Source organism: Lepisosteus platostomus, chromosome 14 (assembly GCF_059453375.1).
Source record: "Lepisosteus platostomus isolate fLepPlt1 chromosome 14, fLepPlt1.hap1, whole genome shotgun sequence".
Lineage (NCBI taxonomy): Eukaryota > Metazoa > Chordata > Actinopteri > Semionotiformes > Lepisosteidae > Lepisosteus > Lepisosteus platostomus.
The window spans coordinates 29,224,587-29,245,460 of record NC_142624.1 but is presented as its reverse complement, the minus strand read 5'-3'; the positions used below and the strand labels follow the sequence as shown (position 1 = coordinate 29,245,460).

Genomic DNA, 20,874 nt, shown 5'->3' with positions numbered 1-20,874 from the left:
ATTTGGTGTAACACATCGGAGTTGCTTACCTGGTATAATTATACAATGTGTGACTCATATGATAATAGTATTAATCAGTGCCATAGTATAATTAGTATAATTGGTGTTATAATTGTGTCATTCAGAGGTTTCATAGTCAGTTACTACCCAGACATAATAATGCAATTCAAAAGATATTGTTGGCTTAGAATCTTAAGCTATACAGAAACATTTAGACTCTGTCCATTTAAAGACGGTGAAAGTCATGATTTAATAAGTAAAACAGGTATAAAGAGACTGAAATGACCATAGGAACACAGGGATACAAAGCCTATTTAACAAACTGAATGCAAACAATTAGAGCACAGTTCTTTCTAATGGGATATTTTAAAGAGATTGCTCTACTACTCTGACATTCTTATCACCGTTGGTGGACATCTTGTTATCTCCAGTGGACAGTGAAAATTAATTTTTACATAATCTTTCAAGACAGTTTATGAGCTTTTATCGGCATACGCTTAGATGGCTCCATTGTTAGATGGCTTGAAATAAGGATCATTTAATCATATCATCAGGGGAACGCCTAATGGAAGCTACGGATTATGGTTTGTAATTGTCACTCACTATAAACAGGGCTCTGGGGAAGTGCACATTGAAAGGTAATCACTGGGTCTGCGCAAAATTTGAGTTTCCTAACTACAAAAATGGAATAAAAGAGGAAGAAGAATGGCAGGCATTGATAATGCCACGTAGCTATACAATACAACAGTGAGCACCTGCACAGTCACATCAAATGAGATGAATAAAACTTGTGCATACATTCACAAATACAGTTCCAGTCGTTTAGCAGTCGTTGAATGCTAAACTGCAACTTACATGTCTCTTTGCAGAAAATAAATAATACATCCATTTCAGTTCTCCATGATGTCCCATCTGCTATGACTATAGCCAAAATATTTGCTCTAGTTGTGGTTTGCTTTGAAAACAGTTTTCAGCACAAATCTATTGAAATGAAAGCTTTACTAATGCGATTTTAGTGAGCATTTTGAATACTCTGTTGATTCTGTAGAAAACACATTGTATGGTGCTACTGTATACAATATATAATATGGTAAGGGTAGGTAACCCTACTTCTTGAATGCCAGGTTTGATTCTGGTTTTCATTCCATCTCAGACCTTAATAGCTTAATTGAACTCACAAAACAGGACTCAAATCAGTTAGGTTTGTTAGCTCTTCATTAGGTGCTAATGGAAAGGTGGCTCTAAAACTAGACATATCCCAGAACTCCAGGACCAGGTTGCCCACCAGTGCACACAATGCACACCCACCCTTTATTTGAAGCCTGTTACCACTGTTAAACTTGTATGTAAAGATAAAATCACAGAAAATTTTGCATCTCAGTCTATTTAAATTAAAATAGCCAAAATGATAATAAAATAAGATAAAGAGTGTCCACTCTGCCAAGCTTATTAATTCAACTAGTATCTTACATTTTATTCATACATATTTTTTACAATCCTGTCAGCTGTGGAGAAAACACATCTAGTGTGGGACTATGGTGCCTCTGTCTAGCATTAAGTAAAATTGTTATCCAGAGAACAAGTATAGTCTGTAACAATAACCCACAGCTATCAATGCCCTTCATATTTTGGAAAACAAAATAAGAACAAGGCCAGTTGAACTTTTTTCCCTCAATGTGTGCAGCAATTGGTCTTAAAAACAATATTCATGAAGGGTACTGCAGTAGCCACTGAATTCATAGCACAGTCCTCAGGGTGCTCTCTGTGGGCAGGGAAAACAATCAGGAAAATAAACAGCTGTTGGTTTCATACTCGATCCATCTATAATCTGGGTTACGTAGTCTTGTTTATGAATCTCTGCGGTTTTCTTTGGTATACAGTTCTAGATTATTGGTATATATTTAGACATCATATTAAATCTTACCCTGCCTTCATTAACCTGGCATATTCTTTGCACCAGACCTGTCGATGTTGCCTTGTAATTGTGTTTTCCTTGGTCATCCTTGCAGCTTGTAATGTTTTGTGAATCTGAAAAATACAGGTTATATTTAAAACAAAATGACTGCAATAATGCTAAATTGTTACTGCATTGTTTCCGTGTGCCTGCAACATAAATAAATATTATATAAATGACTAACATTTAATTATTGCTTCGTGCTTTCACTTTTAGATGGGCCATTAAAAAGTGATCTTTAAGCTTTTACAAACTACAATTTACAACCGCTCTCTGAGCTCAAGGAGACTTGTGTTAAATTGATGGTAATATCTAGGAATAAATGCGATCCCACACATTGCAGAACACTAAAAATGATATCATATTTTAAAATTGAAATTGTCATGTAAACCAAGTGTAATGTAGCTTTAACATATTTCTTGGGGAACCATAAAGAGATCAGGGCATTTGTTTGTTATCTTCTTTACTTTTACCCTTTTGTTTTATTTCATATCAGCGTGCTTAATTTGATTTTAAAATCTTCCCTGGTGGAGCCAAGTATTGAAGAAGAGCATCTGGTACTCTATCACTGGTGTAGATACATAACAAATTCACCAGAATACAGAAAATTATATATTAGGTAATTAGATTTGATCAAAACAAACAATATTTTAAACTTCAATGTATATGGTAAAAAAAAAACACTTTTTGTTTTGTTAAGTTTGGAACACACAAAACAGGATAAATACATGAGCAGCCCCCATAAACTGTTAAGATTATCAAGATTTTAGCAGTAAGTTGACCCATCAAGTTCATAAGGCTGTTCCTTCAGAGATCCAAGGGAATCAGCAACCTGGTTAGTTAATTAGAATGTGCAGTTTATCAAACCCTACAGACTCCCATGTTAATTTTTGCAATATCATAAAAGACTGAAAGCAGGAATGGCATTCAGGCAAGTGAGGTATATCCATACATAACCTGTCTTATCTTGCCCAAGCAGAGTGCTGAGTTGCAGTAAGCCATAGGGAACACTAATGAGGCAATAAAATGCTGCTACTGCTGCATTTTACCAATTAGTAAAACTGCAGGTCTACAACCATAATCCTCTCTGCCCCGGGGTTAACATCACAAAGTGATATGATATAGAACGAGAGACCCAAGGCTTCAAACTGCTTCAAAGTTGTTCATAGTTAACCCTCTTCAGATCCATGAACATTTAATGATGTGTAGTTTTTATGTTCCTTTTTACGACATGTTCAATTTACAATCCTATTTAGAAATTTTTGCCGTACAAATAAACACGCATATATTTTGTATAAATTATAGATTTGATCATACATTTTTAATTTGTCACAGTATCAGCCCTTTTATATAAGCTCCTCCTAATGGATTTTTAAAAAGAACATATATAAATATGAAGTATATGTGAAGATACAAAAAAAGATAAGGCAAATTAATCATTACACGCCCTTTCTCCAGCTTCGTCGGCTTTGTCTTTGGGCTTTGCATTTGACTTGATTTTATAAATTCCCAAATATGGTATCACTCACTGGTTAAAATGCATTACTGTATTCATTACACTCCAAATCCCAGTTTCATCAGAGCTTTAAAGTCTGGCTTTATTGTTTATTTGATTAGATTTTAATTGCTTTACTTTGTTAAGAGCTCTTCTGCTATAGTACTTGCAAAGTATTCATTATCACAGACTTCTACAACCTTAATAGATTTGAACAACAAAGAGGGAATATGGCTTGGCTTATTAATTCTACACATATATTTTGAGTTACAGTCTTGATTAATTTGAAGAAGGTATGAAAACATAAGGGTTTTCTTTTGTACTCTCAAAGGAAATCTACATAATGCATTTTTCACATGACCAGATGCATTCACATTGCTTTAAAAAATATGCATTAATGAATATTTACAAATTCATTAGAATTTAGAATTTAGAATAAAGACTTAAGAAGAAATGTATCAGCAAAACTATCAGTTAACTGATGTATTCAAGTAAAAGTATGAAATAAAGAAAGAGACACTTAAATAACGTGTCTGTTCATATGATGCATGTCTACTACTTCTGAAGTAGTAAGAAGGAAGTTTTGAGTTAAATTTATGTATTCAAAGAAAGGAGAGACTAAAAGCTGCAGAACACTCTGTGTTTGCAGTCAGCAATAAATTAAAAATGGTACAATGAACTTAGCCACTGAAAATACAATGTCTAGGTCAACCTCCTTCTCTCTGTGTCATTGTATATTCATATGCAATCTGCACAGTTAGGTGTGCATAGGTATCTCTGCATATGAGGACATCTGTCATTATGGGTATCGCCATGTCAACATGTTTACTAAAGATGCATGACAGCACTCCGCAAGCATTCGAGAAAATCTCAGTGATTTTGCTTTAATTTCAGCACAGACATAACATAATTTTGTTGTGGGTCCAGGCTATCAGGCAGGCCTGATAATCAACAACATGACCAGCTGTGAATCTTTCACTAATATCTACAGTGCAAAATGTCTGTGGGTTGTCCAAATAGAAAAAAATAGTTTGTATACCCTTATTATCATGTTTTGTCTTTAAACAAACAACATGGTAATCCACATTTACTTTCAGATCAAATCATACACGTTTGTGGTTTCTGCACTTTATAGATTCTGTTTATCTGAAGTTAAGTTGTCGATATTAAGACTTTTGAGACAACAGAACCTAAACCTAAATTGTGACAAGACAGAGGAGATGTTCATAGGCTTCCAACATTAGTGTTCCAAAATTGGCCTTCAACCGATGCAGAAATATTTACTGTATACTGTACATGCCTTTATTTAATCAAGACTACAGTAAGATTCTACATTGGCTGCTGTATATCCAGAATTCTGGGGTTTGAAAAGCTTAATAAAGGTATTTTTTCAGCACATAACTCCTATCATCTGGAAAGTGTACAAATTAAGAACAAAATTTAAGGTTCCTCTGCTCAAGTATATGGTCCTGATTAGTCTAGCTGTAGCTTATTCTATAGATTTACTGTATGAGTACAGACCAACCCTTAATCTGAGAAATGCTGATTCAGGTGGTCTTACTCTGCCAAAGATCAGCCTCCACAGAACAGGCGACAGGGCTTTCTCCTGTGTAGCACAACATGGGTGGAACTCACTGCCCAAATCCATTAGAAACCCTGCCAACATCCACATTTCCAAATCTTGCTTAAAAAATATTTTTAATAATGTTTAATGCATAATTTAGTTTTACCAAGTTAGTTGGCTGTGATTTTATCTCTTCCCTTCTGTTATGTGTATGCCATTCACTATTGTACAGCTCTTTTGATTATCTTGGAAAGCACTCATAATTGAAGTTGTATTATTTATTATAATTATGATTACAATTCAGAAGCACACACACGGTCAAACTATTTCGAACTCACACATGCTTTTACCTTTAGTTCTATGTTTGCTGATGCAAACCTTTTGGCTTCTGTGATGGCCTGCAGTTGCTGGTAGTCAACTGGTTTATATTTTTTACTTCCCAGCCCGTCCTTCATTCGGAGTGTCAGCCTTTCTGAAAAAGAAAGGAAACATGTTATTCAAAGACAAAACAGATAAAAGATAAAATGAGAGATCAAAGATAAAAAGACCCAATAATACCAAAAACCAAAACAAAACGAAAAAAGGCTTAAGAAGACAATGGCATTCTTTACATAACTTTACTGGCAAGAGGTCATGTATTCCTCATTACTGTCCTGTTAGTATGACCACAATTTTAGTTCAGGACGATGCATCCAAAATGTGAATTGAAAAGGTTAACTCTCTCTTATATATATAGTACTATTAAGGTCTTTGCTCACTGTTGTAGATATTTTAAGTTTTAAGATGCCAATATTTCAAATAAACAATGAAAAAATACTGAAAGAAACATAGGTTTTATGCACTCCTAGGATGTCATTAATATCTTTAATCTTAAACATTCTTCTTAGCAGTGACAACTGAAAGAAAGGCAATGAAGCAGAAAAACACACAGCTACTGCACCACATTAACTTCCCTTAGGACACATACCTAATATGGATTGAAGTCTATAACCGCAAAATTGTGAATTATTATCATGCATGTAGGTTGGGACGAGCAATGCACATCTTTTATTTCGATATTTCTACTGATAAGATTAATACTGTGGGAGAAAATATTTGAGTGTATTGTGCGTCATCTTGATCCCCTTATTAATTATTTTTTTATATCTACATTTTTTTATTGATACCCCTCTTTCTCCTATTCTAATGGATTTGTTTTTCCATCAGACATTCCAACTCTTGCTTGGGATTGTTAGGCTGCAGAAATGTTGTAATTCAATTCTGAGATTTTAAAAGACTAAAATGAAAAACTGAATTTTAGGGTATTCATGATCTGTTGATCAAAACCACAATGTTGTTGTTAATAATACATATGTGTGTTGCAGTCATGTCTTAACCATTAGAAGAACCTTTATAAAATGTTAAGATTACTATATAAAATATCAAATTAAATGTTAACTCTAAGCTAGAATATTAGATACATTTGGCCCTATGTATAATGCTGTGCTCATGTAATGTCCATCTTTGCTTTGGAATGGTTTTGTCCCTATGTATTTTCAGCTGCTGTTGTCCACCTTTTATACTGTATACTGGCTATACAGATGGACAACAGAGTTGGACTGGCATCTTTAGAACACCAGTCCAACTCACACTACCAATGCTTGTCCAAGACTGGTAGAATACTGTAATATATATCTATATATGTGCTATACAGCCAGCAGCCATATCACCCTGCAACTCACAACTGGCAACCCACTGAAGGTAAGCAGGTGTGAGCCTGGTCAGTACCTGGATGGGAGACCTCCGGGGAAAAACTAAGGTTGCTGCTGGAAGAGGTGTTAGGGGGGCCAGCAGGGGGCGCTCACCCTGCGGCTCATGTGGGTCCTAATGCCCCAGTATAGTGATGGGGACACTATACTGTAAACAGGTGCTGTCCTTCAGATGAGACGTAAAACCGAGGTCCTGACTCTCTGTGGTCATTAAAAATCCCTGGCCTGGGCGTTTCTCGAAAAGAGTAGGGGTGTAACCCCGGCATCCTGGCCAAATTTCCCCATCGGCTGTTATCAATCATGGCCTCCTAACAATCCCCCTCTGTGAATTGGCTTCATTACTCTGCTCTCCTCCCCACTGATAGCTGATGTGTGGTGAGCGTTCTGGCGCACTATGGCTGCCGTCGCATAATCCAGGTGGATGCTGCACATTGGTGGTGGTGGAGGGGAGTCCCCATTACCTGTAAAGCGCTTTGAGTGGAGTGTCCAGAAAAAGCGCTATATAAGTGTAAGCAATTATTATTATTATACGTACACCTTTCAGATTGTGTTCAGACACACTACTGCAAATCAAAAGTCAACGAGAACTGCATATTGGAACAACATGCTTATATTAATGTAGCTCAAACAGCTCATCCAAGTGCAAGCTGTGTAAAGTCACTAGCTGACTGTGACTGAGATTTGCCAACTAACAGGGCACAGTTGACTGAGCACTGCAGAGATGGTTCACATTAATTGGACAGAGATTAAATAAATATGTCATGATTGTTCTTAAAAATAGTTAACATTTTTTCTGCACTTTCATCAGTGCAAGACTCTACAGGCAAGCTGACAAGATGATACAAAAGAACTAGTCGATCTAAACACTGAACCAATCCTTGAATTCTGACTTTGCTGTTCTGGGAGTAAGTCAATGCAGCTCAATACTAAACCTTCACTGCTCTTTCCTATAACCAAGTCTTTTATTTCCCCCTGAGACTTTGATTTTTTTCACACTGAAACTTGTATTGTACTCCAATGAAAAAAGCATTAAAACCATTTTTTATGTTTGGTCATCTGCTACCGATATCATTGGTCCATGTGTATGCAGTAAAAACTAAATACTTACCGATATCTTCTACTCTATGATTAGTGATAAACATACGAAGGTCTCTGCCACTCATAGTGTTTATGTCTACAAACTGAAAAAAAAGAATCAGATGTGTTTTATATCTAATGTTAAAAGCTATACATCTAACAACATATTTTTAACATTCCCTCAAGGCAGTAAAGTGAGATTGCAGTTGATTTTTAATGATTACACAACATGATTTTTAAACTAATTTTACTGATCAAGTTTTGTAGTGGAAATCTATTTTGGATATTTTGCAATATAACATGATATCATATCATAAAGTCTAGGAAGATTATAGTGTAAATCTTGAAATTCTGCATATAAAGCAATTTTAAAAATGCTGCATGTTGTAAAATACTGAAATACTTTAAGTCTATAAAGTATCATAATGTACTTTTCCTAGTCCCTTTTTAAAAACAAATCCCTCTTTTGACAATTTATCGATTACTAATTATCTATAAATTGCATTGCAATCAGTGTGGTAAGATGATTCATTTATGTGCACATTAATCTATACTTTGATTATTTACTTAATAACGTTGGCATGAAATACCCTCCAAATGGCAGTATCTTGAAGGTTTCCTATATTGTACCGAATTAATAATTCCATTCAGACATGTCAGTCAAGATAAGCGATGCTGGAGTATGTGCAGCTCTCTGAGCAGAATGAAAATTCACATGCGCACATACCACTACAGCTCTCAGTCGCTGTATATAATTGCTATTTTTTACCATGAAACATCAGACAGGTGACCCTCCATCACAATTACCGTCTAACAGTCAGAACAGACCACATAAAATCCTATCCGCATTGATTTTGAAGGATTTTTCAAAATTGAGGGTCCCTCTTCTCAGTCTATCTTTTTTACATACTATACTATATGTACTGCAATCATGGACTATACACTGTTTTCTTATAGTCTTCAACCTATCAATGAGGATCCACACATGAACAGGATGAGTGCATATTCAGGCCATTCATTCTTCTTTAACCAACATGTACAATATGCCCAGACACTGAATAATGTCCAAGCTTGGGTCACAATTGAGACCAGATCTTCAGACATGATAAGAACACATCAGAAAACATCTATTTCTACATTTGTAAAGCAGGAAGGCAGCAAGTTGGATCCAGACAAGAAAGGGTGTTCCAGGCAAACCACTTCAGTTAGTATATACTCTTATATAAAGGTCGCTGCAATCAGATTCTTTTTCATGGTTCATTTGGAATTGATTTTTGACCTCCATTTCATTTCACAGTTAGGTTTAAAAAGAGCCCCTTAGAGATTGCTTGATCCATATATTGCTGCCTAATCATTACACAACCGTGTACCCAATAACAATGAGAATTCTGCATTTAAAACCCTTCTTACACGTTTAAAATTTTAAGATCTAATTCCCTTGAAAGAAACGCTAATCATTTTCAGGTGGCTTTCAGTTCATCGTTTGCCAAAGAAAAAGTGAAGAAGAAGTAACAGTAAAAGCTTCAGCCACCTTGAAAACAGCCTCCGTTAAATTTAAATGGTTAACAGTATTTAATTTACTGTTTATCAAGAACGAGATTAAGTTGGACACTCAATCATTCAAGGTACTTGTACCAGGAAGCGTACAACAATATGAATAATTCATAAATGAATATTTTAACATCAATTTTAATGTAGAGGAACGGGAGGAGATACACTTTTGCTCCATTACTGATTGTGGAATCGCTTTCGTTTCGTTTTGAATAAAACATAGGGGTAGTAACAGAAGGATTACTTACAAGGACGCGTTCGAAAACGAAAACACATTTTTAAAGTAATGGTTGGTAACCAATGAAGCATGCTACAGCTTGTTTGGACCTCATACGCTACCGCACTGTTGGGGGGGGTATTCATATTTAACCACTCTGTCTGGCCCGCAGAAAATGTGCCACTCCATAAAAGGAAGAAATACCATGGACAAAACATCCAAAAAGTTTCATGCATCGCTGTCATTAGTTTTACGCTGGGTTTACAGCGCACGATCTTGGGGAGGTATGGATTGGAGATTGGATTAATTTCCCAAATGATCATCCTAAAATCTGAAGGTATTAATTGCATCTTCAGGTGAAACAAAGATTGTTCAGTATTTCCTAATTCTTTTCCCCCGCAAATAAATTAAAAATAACTTCAGCAGCGATGTTCATCCTAAGAAGGAAATTAAATACACCTATTGAGTATATTCCCAACGCCGTGTGCACGCTTGTTTAAACGTACTAGCATATAGAGGCGAAAAAAATATTCAATTCTTAAAGCACAGACATACAGTATGCGCATAAGTTATTAATAAGTATAGGAGACCGAAACTTCACATATGGACTACGTTACGTAGCTACAAAATACAGTGTTAACCATGACGCCAGTTAATTACCTTATGTCTTCCTACTTCATATATGGGACTCCAGTAGGTTGACAACATTTGTAACCAAGGTAACCCAGCTTTCCCTTCTAATTGGTCCGTTTAACAATAGAGTTCTCCAATGAAATTCCCACCTTTTTGGCCTAGACCCAATGGAGTCGGACGCTGGAAAACTACAGTGGCGCTGACGTCATGCTTCCTCGTACTCCTGAGTAGAAGCAGGAGAGAGAAGATCTCGCCCCGAACCATGGAGACGAGCTAGCTGTATGTGTGTGGCAGGTCAGGAATTTTTTTTCCTGTATTAATGGTCTTTGCACGTTTCTGGTTTTCGATGGCACGCTTCATCAAAACGCACGGATTGCGATAATTTCTCTGCTCCCGAGGGTAAGTGCTCGGAAATAATTCAGATGGATACATGCCCCGTGCGTACAGACGCTGGTAGTATCCCGGTAGTTCACAACTGAAATAATGTTTCGTTCTTGTAAAAAAAGCAGATAATAAGTTTTCCAATTTGTCTTCTTTTTATTACTTGCATTGCTTTCTGGCGGCAGCTGAGAAAGTGAAGCCAGCGCAATGAAACGCCTGTGTAAGACATTACAGTAATCTTTTTCTTATGACTTCTATTTAGCCACCTCTGTAAAACCTTCATAATGCCGTCTTATGATGTGGAGGAATTCAGCTGCTTGTGCTTCTCTTTGCATTGCAACTTTCAACGATTGTAGAGGTTTTTCTTTCCTTGCCGCTGTGCGTGTCTTCTGGAAAACGATTGGTTTCATTGTAACATATGCTTCACTGGCGTATCTAAGAGTGCAGTGATTGCAGTGTGTTACAGAATTGAATGAACAGGCAGGTGTGCTGTGCAGGAATCTCAGGAATGCTAAATTGGAGAGAAGGCGACGGGGGGGAGTTCACGTTTTGCTCTTGTCGCCTATTATTTTACTGTAATTTCCCCCTGCAGCTCACTTGAGCATTGTGGAGTTATTTGTCTTCTTTATTGTAACAACTGTGTCGACGCGCAATGTATATCCAGGTTGTGGCCGGTCTGCTCCCACTAGGCTTAATTTATTTTTATGCAAACGGCGGACTCCAACGGGGGGGAGTAATTATCCTGCTTGATCTTGGATTTAATCCAATCCATTCTAACATAAAGGCAAACCAAGATGCGCCCGCGATGCCTTTTTTTTACTGTATAGTTAAACTCTAAAGTTAACAACTGCCCCCCTCTCTCCTCCAATACACACCGCCACCCCTGAACATGAAACCTTCTGCTAACTGTTTAGATTTTGCTTAGCGCTAGAGGGGGGGGAGACAGAATATTAAAGACTGTTTTGAACGTCACCAGCCTAAGCAATGGGAAACAACAGCAATCCGTGTTTTGGAATATCGAGTTGATTCAGTTGTTAAAAGTGCTGGGCGTGTCGGTGTACATCTGAAACAACAGTACTCCTCAGCGGGGAGCTTTAGTCGTTTCAGTTCAAGAACGGCGCGATCAAATTTCATATTGTAGTACCACCGCTTGTTAGGGGCTGCGAGATTTTTCCTCTACTCCTCCCCCCCCCCCCCCCCCCTTTTGGCAGCAAAACCCGATAATCCTCGATGTATTTTTTTTACACCAGAGTTGGAATGCGGACTCATTTTAATGTGAAGTCTCCACAACTGTAAACGTCTCTTTAAAAAGGGTGCAGTGAAAAACTAGCGTTTAAAAATGTCACTTTCATTTCAAGCCCGTACAGTGACTCAAGGAAGCACAGGCGGCACAAGGCAATCCAATATCTTTTTGTCTTAGAAGGAAATGACATTTAGTGAAACGTAAGAAAAGCCTCCTCTGCTTTATAACCTCGCTCTGTGCCTGGGAAGATATTATTATGATTGAGGTCTCAGCGTTGTAATCAAAATAATTTCTTTCTTTTTATCGAATTGAGTGCCAGGATTCTTTTAGTATAGAGTCCTCCTTTGCTGCTTTGTAGCTGGATCCCTTCAGATTTCAGAAACTAAGAAAAGCTGGCCCCAGTGAGTCCTGGGATGGGAGACCACCAAGGAAAACACGATTGGTGGCTTCAAGTGGTGTTGGTGGACCAGTAGGAGGCACCTTTCTATCTGGACCCAACCAGTGCCCTAGTGTGGTGACCAAGGCACTGTGCTCTACATGGTGCAGCCCTTTGGATGAGACATTATACTAAGGTTCTGAATGCTTGGTCAGTAAGGTTCCAGTGGAACAGTTGGAAGGAATAGAGGTGTAGACCCCAGTGTGCTGGATAAATCCCCCTCTTATATGAATATACAGTTTAGCCTTCTTAAAGTTCTCCCTTTAATTAAACTGGGGAATCCACTCATCACTCTGGTCTGCTGTGGAGTGAGGTTGCTGGAGCTTAATGGCTGCCGTGTGTCACCCAAGTGGTAGCCATATCTCATAGGTGGATGAAGGGGATCCTTTCCTGTCTGTAGGATGCTTAGGGATGAGAAGTTGTAAGATTATATCAGAATTTATGACTACTTAATTATGTGTTATTTATCCAATCTATGTGTGTGAGTAAAGTAGGTGTGTTAGTTTGGCTTTGATTTCAGAAGAGGTTTTTGCAGTCCTTGCAGTAGGGTAGTTTTTAAAAACCTGTGTTGCTTTGCAGTGTCCTTGACTGCTATTATGTCCTCAATGTCTGTTTTTTTCATATATCTATGATGGCTGTGTAGGCCTAGCTCAAAACAAACTTTCATAAGCCAAGACATGCTACCATATTATAGCAATTATTTAGATATCATACAGTAGTTCTTAAATTCTTCCTAGAGTCCTGAAATGTGGCAAGAGATTATAAGAAAATGTTGTGAGGTAGGCCTACACAGTCATTTTAACATTTCAGTAAATATGGTGTGTGTTTATCTGTGGGATTCTCTTGTTTTTCTTCAATACTGTGGGGTTACTATGGTATCTGTTTTAACAAAAATTGCTCTTGTACCAAAGGACTCATCAGTGCTGCCTGACAATATAGAATGTAAGTGTTTGTTATAAATCCTGTCCTAAAACCAGTTGATAAAACACTGCATCAATCTATGATGCACCTCATAAACAGAATAACTCACATTCAACCTTGAAAAAAAGTCAGTCACAAGCCATTTATTCTGCAAAAATATCACAGATACGAACACAATGTCATCAAGCGTAACAGCAAAAAATCATTGAGGGTACCAAACCAAGCTTGAGTCAAGGAGGACCTGAAATATTGGAAGAGAAATGGCAACATCCTGGCTTATGATATACAATATTGTTAAATTTAAGAACAAAAACATAAGAATGGCTGCAAATGAGAGGACGTTTGACCCCATCTGGCTTGCATGAGGGGAAATGGGTAAATTACGTCAAGGAGAAAAAAAGAAGTCGCACTCCCAAGTTATTGAGGTTCAGTAAAAATGAGTAAAATAACAATCAACTGGACAGAGTTCTGAATTAACAAGTGTGTGCATCCAGTTGATTTTGCTGCTTTTAGAAATATTTTAATATCTTCAGTTGTCTTTAAACCAGAATTATCATTTTCTGATGTGTGGTGAGTACCATCTGGAACAGTTGTAATTTTAAGGATTTTTGTGAAAAGGATTCCCTGTTGCTCCATAGATGTGTGTACAGGTACGTGTAGTGTCATTCCTCCTGTAAATTAAAAATCAATAAACTCAATTACCGCTAATTCCAATACAGGGCTACACATGTATTAATACAGGAGACAATTTAGAGCAGGGGTCTCCAGACTTAGCACTGTGGAGACCCAGTACACTTAGTCTTATAGGTCGCCTGTTTCTAGACATGGACATCACATTTGTGTTAGTGATTAATTAAGCAAGTGATCTGCTAATTTAAGAGAGCTATGGCCCATGGAGATGTAAGGGTACTTGGATTCTTGTCCTACATGATTTCTGAATTACTTGAATGAAGTTCCTTGAGGACAAATAAAGTTCTTCTAAGTCTGAATTTAGTAATTCACCTACTTAACTGTTCACAGTAAAATCATTCGAGATATTTAGAAATTGGTGATTTAGTGGTGACCTATAAAACTTGCAGTATTGAAGCTCTTCTGGATCAGGGCTGGAGACCTTTACTTTAGAGATACCAACAACCTCGATAGACTACCTTTTAGTTGTGGTAGGTGCTACCTACTACACCACCTTTCCACCCTAAAATAAATTTACTGTAGCTTCCATGATGAATTCCTCCTCAGGCATGTGTGATTTCAGCTCAGTCAGAGCAGCAGAAGAGCTCCATTCTTAGAAATGATCGTGTGTCTGATTGTGTTGGTCATGCAGTTCATTCCTCATGTGCTCAGTTATAATCCACAAAAGCTTAATTAACCACTGATGTATATTCAGAAAATCTTCTGAATTGTGACTTAGGTGTATACATGGAAAAGTTCACATGGGCTCTGCCTTTAGTGATGATTTATGTCTTTTTGTAATTGTCTTTGTAATGTTTCTATCACAAATGTTTCTTATTTTGTGGGTTAATTCTGTCACTGATGTTTAACTTGCTCTGATCTCAAAATTGATTGGTAAAGCAAGAGAATTGGACCCCAGTGTAATAAGAAGGAAAAAAAAAAACAGAGCTTTGATGGTTAGCTAAATGAGGTATTTGAAGTCTAGCTATGCTGACATTGTACAGATAAAGTAATTTGCATCATATTTGGAAAGTTTTCTGTAGAAAGGAGTTTTTGAACACTCTGAACATTGTCACTAGGCTCAGTCTTCTTATTGTCTTACCCCCATTGTAATTTGTGCTTTGCGTGCTATAGAAATTTGTACTGTACGTGATAGACTCTGACAGTTGGTGTAATGTTATAAAGCAGCAAATGGATCACTGTTTTTTCTTATACCAGTGTGTATTGAAATAAACAACTGCGTGATTGTCTTCTATATAAACAGTCAGCACAGCATTATGACTATGTTCATAAAGCCATCTTTATTAAAAGGAAGAAAAAGAGTTAAAAATATTTAATGGGTTAGTGTTGCAAACCTTCTGATAGTGGTTATATAAGCGTTCTTGATCTCAGCTGTAGCTTCAAGATTCATTACTGTTGTGTATTGTTGAATTTAACATGCAAGGATATGTGAGATTTATGATTTACGTAAATGTCTGCTTGCGTAAGGTCATGTGGAACATAACCCTTACTTAACTCAGGGTGTGCCTGTACTTGGTTTCTTTTTATCACCTTTTTGCAAATAGGTGCTACAGTATATTAACAATTTTCCTGTCAGTGAGTATTACCCCTGTCTGGAGAGACTGCTGGAAGAGTTTTGTTAATGGTTAATTGATACCATCTGTTTCATTAATTATAACTGGTAAACCACCATCAGGCCCTGGAGAATTTTTTATCTTAAGTGTTTCTAGTATCTGTAACATTTCTGCTTCTTCTATGCTAATACTGTTTAATGTATAACTGTTTGTTTACCCCGAGGCATGTTGTCTGTTTCTTCCTTGGTCAACACCTGACAAATATTAATACAACTGCCAGTTCCCTGTCATCATCTAAATGTTTCCTTTTATTGTCTGAACCACTTGTTTCATCTTTCAGTGTTCTTTTGGTGTTTATGATTCTTCAAAAATATTTTATAGCCTCCTTTGCCACATAATTTCTCTTTATCTTGGCCTTTCTTATATTATTTTTACCTGTTTAAAATTCATTATTTTCTTTAACTAGATTCTGCTCTTTCTTTTCATTTACTTCCTTTGTCCTTATTTTTCTTTTTTTATTATGTAATTTGGGTCACTGCTTTCTTAACTTTGGATTGACTTAAGGAATGAGTCTGTTGTGTGCTTTAATGTGAATATCTTTAAAATGGATGAGACCATCTATTCTCTGCTGATTTTATTTGATGAGAATACATTTATATGAACATTTCTTCAAACTCTGTTTTCTTGAAGTTATAAAATTGCCACTCTATCCACATATCTCTGCCTGTATACTTCAAAACAGATTATACTCGGATCACAGTTACCTAATGAATCTCTTACCTTTCTGTCATTAGCCTTGTCTAGTCCCTTTTGGTTTTTCTCAATCAGTGTGAGGAGAATTAACATCGCCCTTGATAACCACTTCTTTCTTCACCTTTGTTTTTGAACTCATTATGTAAAACTGCTTTATAATACATATCTGAATTTAGCGTTCTGTTTTGTACATCTGACCCATATTGTTTCCAAGCAAAGACAATTACAAAGACCATTGCCCAAATGTGGTGCTTCTTTTAACCATTTAACCCTATCGCTGACTTAATTGATTAAAGTATTCCTAAACATTTCTTAGGCATGTGCTACAGGAATACAACGTGTTCAAAACTCCAAGTGTAGTCTTTAAAAGCCTGTGATGAAATGCAAGGGAGAATGTGTTACTTCAGTATGTAAGAGTATATATCGTGTTTTACCTGCAAATGTCTCCTCTTCTGTTTATATTCATTTAGATTTTTTTTTATTGACTTGCATCTTAATTAAGCGTTTTGGTATGAGGATATTTCTGTTTCATGTTCCAAAACTACAGTGTTTTATTTGAGTTGGAAAGAGAATATAAGACAGCCAGTTGCATCTGGTCTAGTTTACGAGGGGATGTGGTTTGCAGCAGTAGTGGTTAAGTCAACTTAGTTGGTTTTTGTTCAAGCCTGTTCAGCATAGCCTTTCCCCACAGGCTCTGCTGAACCTTGAGCTTTCATGCCCCTGCTTGGGTTTTTTCCAGTCTAATGTGATGTGTAAGATGCCGAAGGGTCTTATCTGAGGGTCTACAATGTAAGCAAGTCATCATCTTTATTAAATCCGTGCTCCAGAGAGTTGTCATCTATTGAAGCAATGCATTTGAATTGGACAAATTAATGACTTCTCCTAATAAGGTATTTCAGAATCAAAAGTAAAAGAAAATGCCCTTAAAACGGAGGCGTCTTTTTATATTGCTCATTGTTACCGTTTCCAAAACAGCTGATCATTGACGTTCGTGCCATATGCTCAGGCAGCCATGACCAGTTGCTGTGAAATGTGAAAACGAGTGAAGCTGGGAAGGAGCAAAGGCTATGTAAAAGAAAAATACAGACATTTTAATTTTGAGTCATTTAACTATTACAAAAAAATCAAATGCTTAGGTAGGGTGTTCTCATATCCTGATTTTTTTTTATATTGATGTTAAATGATCTACTTGGACATAAGTGCTATTTTTTGCCATTTGATTCTGAGGTAAGGTGACACTTCAGCAACTTATTTACACTTTGTTCTGTATAATGTGTCCAATTTATCAGGTAGCTGTTGTTTCTGTAATCCTTAGATGGGTTTGCTTGTTTATATGACCCTGCACTCACCATAAATCAGTGTAAATATCATCCGACGTCAGCTGAACTGTCCAAATGAGATCGAACACTTTCCATTATTTCTCCTTATTTTGGACTGGCAATTACATTTTTCATTTTTCACTGTCTACGGTTATTGTTGATTACATTTGTGTTAATTATTTTAAATGATATTTTCATAATAAGACATTTCAAGTCTTGTCTTTCCCCTGGAAATGCAGTTGTATAACAAATTGTTAGTTAGATATTTTGAAGTACCAGATCAAAATAGTGGAAATGCTTGCAATTTTTTTCTGTATGAAGTCATAACTTTTTCTTCTGTTTTGCTTGGTCTGAAGTATACACTGTATGAATGTATTTTTACAGACTGCCTGTGGACTATGAAACCCAAAAGCCAAAATATTTTAAATACAGTCCATACAGCCATATGGCCATATAATTGGTGAGATTTCAAGGACAATTATAAAATAAGCATTGCAAACGCTTTGAAGCAGTTGAAAGGTCAGACGGTATTTATGAATAACACAGGACTAACTCATGTCCGTGATTTCATGCCGAGAACGTTTAATATTTTTTCTGCTCCCAAGCTTTTACAATACAGATCTGGTGTAGGCCTTACCAAGCACTTACCCAAAGAATTTCAGAAATTCTAACCATCTGAGATGGTTTTTCAACAGTGCTGTCTGCAAGTTATCTTTATCTTGTGAAAGATAGGATAACTTTCAATACTTAACAAAACCTTTGGATTTTCTTTAAGTTTCGAAGAGTAAGTTCTAGATTCACTTACTAGATACTAGATACAGTAGCTGTATGGATTTATGTATTTTCTCTAGGATCACATCTACAGTAAAGAACCATAAAGGCATTTGCTTGTCCTGTGCATACTTGGCATAAGGAAGAGTTTGGTTTGAAGCTGCGAATCAAAAATTGCTGCATTTCTCTTCCATGCTCTGTGTTATGCAAAAACGTTTTTGACGTATAATTGACACAATACTTTTTGCATTTGTCTTTCAAAGCTACAATATGGGATGATAAACATCTTGAAACTGAACTAGAAAAGCTATTTCTCTCTTTAACCGATGTAATGCTCATCATTGTAACATTTAAGACTAAGGCCTTTGTGCTTGCAAAACACCTCGTTTCCATTTGCACCCCATTTGAATACGTTAATTTATACCTTTGTCATTCTGATCAAAATGTTGTCATTTGCATTTCCAAGTAGTTGGTCCGCAGCTTAATGAGCATATGATATGTACTTTATCTCACTTGTAAATGGAATCTTTTAAATGGGACATGCTTTCTATTGATTTGCAAAGTTTTATAAAAATAAGGGGCGATGGAGTGACTGCTTCTATGTGTTCTTCACGTTGAAGACGACAGACTTGGGGTGCTATGTCTGCATGCGAGCTGCAAAGGAACAAGTAGAGGTCGATTCTGTTAAAAAAACATTTGAAGAAGGCTCATGGGCTAAAGTGTTTTTTTTCTTTTACTACTTAATAACTTAACAATTAACCTTGTTCCTTAGTTAAATCTTGTACAGTCCCAAAATCAAAATGTTGCTGTCCTGTTATTTGGTTCTCTGCTTCTGGGGTCTCACAAAAATGATGACCCCCCCCCCCCCCCCTTTCTAGTGAAAACAACAAGGCACTAGTGCCACACAAGGGGATTTAGTTTTTCACTTTATCCTTTTAAGGATATAATTTGTCTTCAGAGGATTTGATGTTTTGAGTACTGTTTACAGACTACAACTTGAGTTAGTTTATTTTTGTATGTTTTCCATGGATTTCTTTTTTTATATATAACCCACAGCAGGATGGATTGGTCCGAAGATTAGTTCATTCCTTGAGGGCTAACCTCAAGTTGTAGAGTGGTGAAATTCCTCACAGAATATGTAATACTCCTCCATGTTAACACCAAGTTACTCTTCTGTTGCTAACGGTAAGAATTAAGCACGCTGAAGAGGAAACTTTACATATTTTAGACAACCTTTTGTATTATGGAATGAGATTTTTCAAATGCCATTTGGTCTTGTGGAATCATTTAAATTTTCCTCAGTTTTTACTGACCAATTGTAACTAGTTAATGTAAAAGTAGACATTAACCAAGAGAAATAAGGTATGAATCTATTGTCAGTATTACATTTCATATACTTTTTTCGCATAGGAGTTCAAATGTTTATACTTTTTGAAAGACTTTTACGTGTATAATAGATTTCTCCTTCAGAATTGTGATAAAGCAGTTTTGAACTGTGACTGCAGGCTGGTGATCTGTAACTAGACATTAATGAAACAAGATACCTTGAAGTACAGTATGATTAACAGACAAAAACTGATAATACAGAGAAATCCTGTGGATTCATTTAACATAATTCTGTTTCAGGCAGTTTACTTTTATAATCCAATCACAGTAGATGCTGCTGTTGTATTACTCTTTAATAACAGAAGGTTCCTAAATGGGTTACTCACATCCCATTGGTTAAAGGTCAAAGCAATGTAGTATGATATCTGTCAGTTTGTTTAGAAGGCCTGTGATTCATCTGGTTAAATCAGGACCAGAATGTAAACTTTCATTTGCTTATCAATTTAATTGATTCTCAATTAGGCACACATCATCACAATTTTTTATGAAGTGTAAGCAGCACAAAGAATTGATTCCTTAGAAAGAATACATGGGTTGTGGACTGTTTCTGACATTTTTTTCTGATTGACCCATTACTTGAGTTTTGTGATCAAATAAAACCAAGCTGCTTGTCATAGAAAGAAACTAGTAATCTTGGCTTTTTTAGAAAGACCTACTAGAGTAATCATTAAATAGACATCAGACATTCATAATGATAAGTTTCTACTTAGGAATTTACTGACAGTAAGTGCATTTATTTTGCAGACACAAATGAGTACATGTTGAAAATAAAAAAACACTCGCCTGTTTAAATGTACTACTATAGTTACACTGTAGATTTGCTGTGAATGTTTTTATTTGATCTTTTTTGGCATGAACTGTTTTTGTCATTTGCCAGGATTTTTTAATGAGGAGGTCTTCTGGAACTCTTTGTTTGATAAAATGCTGGCAGGATTCATTGCTGATTTAGCGTGATGTGTTGATAAAATCCTGAAAGAGTTTTTAGATTAAAATGATGTTAAGGTCCTGGGCAGCACAAGATAAAGCACAACACAAAACATGTCAGCACTTTGGAGGATTAGGTATACAATCGATTTCTTTCCAGTACAGATGCCCCCCTCAGTGATTCATGCTGAGCCTGAAATGGACAGGACGTTTGCTGTGCCATGCAGCCTGTTTTTGGTCAACTCCTTGTCAACTCCT

At 36.5% G+C, this 20,874-nt stretch overlaps 2 protein-coding genes across 4 annotated transcripts in view; one reads left to right on the top strand and one right to left on the bottom strand.

Moving 5' to 3' along the window:
* LOC148649180 (coiled-coil domain-containing protein 148-like) overlaps window positions 1-10,422 on the bottom strand; it is a 42,411-nt gene extending 31,989 nt beyond the window's left edge. Inside the window, exons 1-4 of one of the 3 annotated variants that reach the window (XM_088605525.1) lie at window positions 10,267-10,422; window positions 7,870-7,942; window positions 5,364-5,485; window positions 1,925-2,028 (exon numbers count right to left, since the gene is read on the bottom strand). In XM_088605525.1, the coding sequence (XP_088461651.1) occupies window positions 1,925-2,028; window positions 5,364-5,485; window positions 7,870-7,942; window positions 10,267-10,314 (347 nt within the window). In that variant the 5' untranslated portion in view covers window positions 10,315-10,422. Of the gene's footprint in view, window positions 1-1,924; window positions 2,029-5,363; window positions 5,486-7,869; window positions 7,943-10,266 lie in introns of those variants that run through there. The other 2 variants (XM_088605526.1, XM_088605527.1) reach the window with 2 other exon arrangements.
* Window positions 10,423-10,499: 77 nt separating this feature from the next.
* The window catches only part of pkp4 (plakophilin 4), an 84,592-nt gene continuing 74,217 nt past the window's right edge, over window positions 10,500-20,874 (top strand). Inside the window, exon 1 of the mRNA XM_088605517.1 lies at window positions 10,500-10,638. The gene's annotated coding sequence lies outside the window, so the exon portion shown is untranslated. The remainder of the gene's footprint in view (window positions 10,639-20,874) is intronic.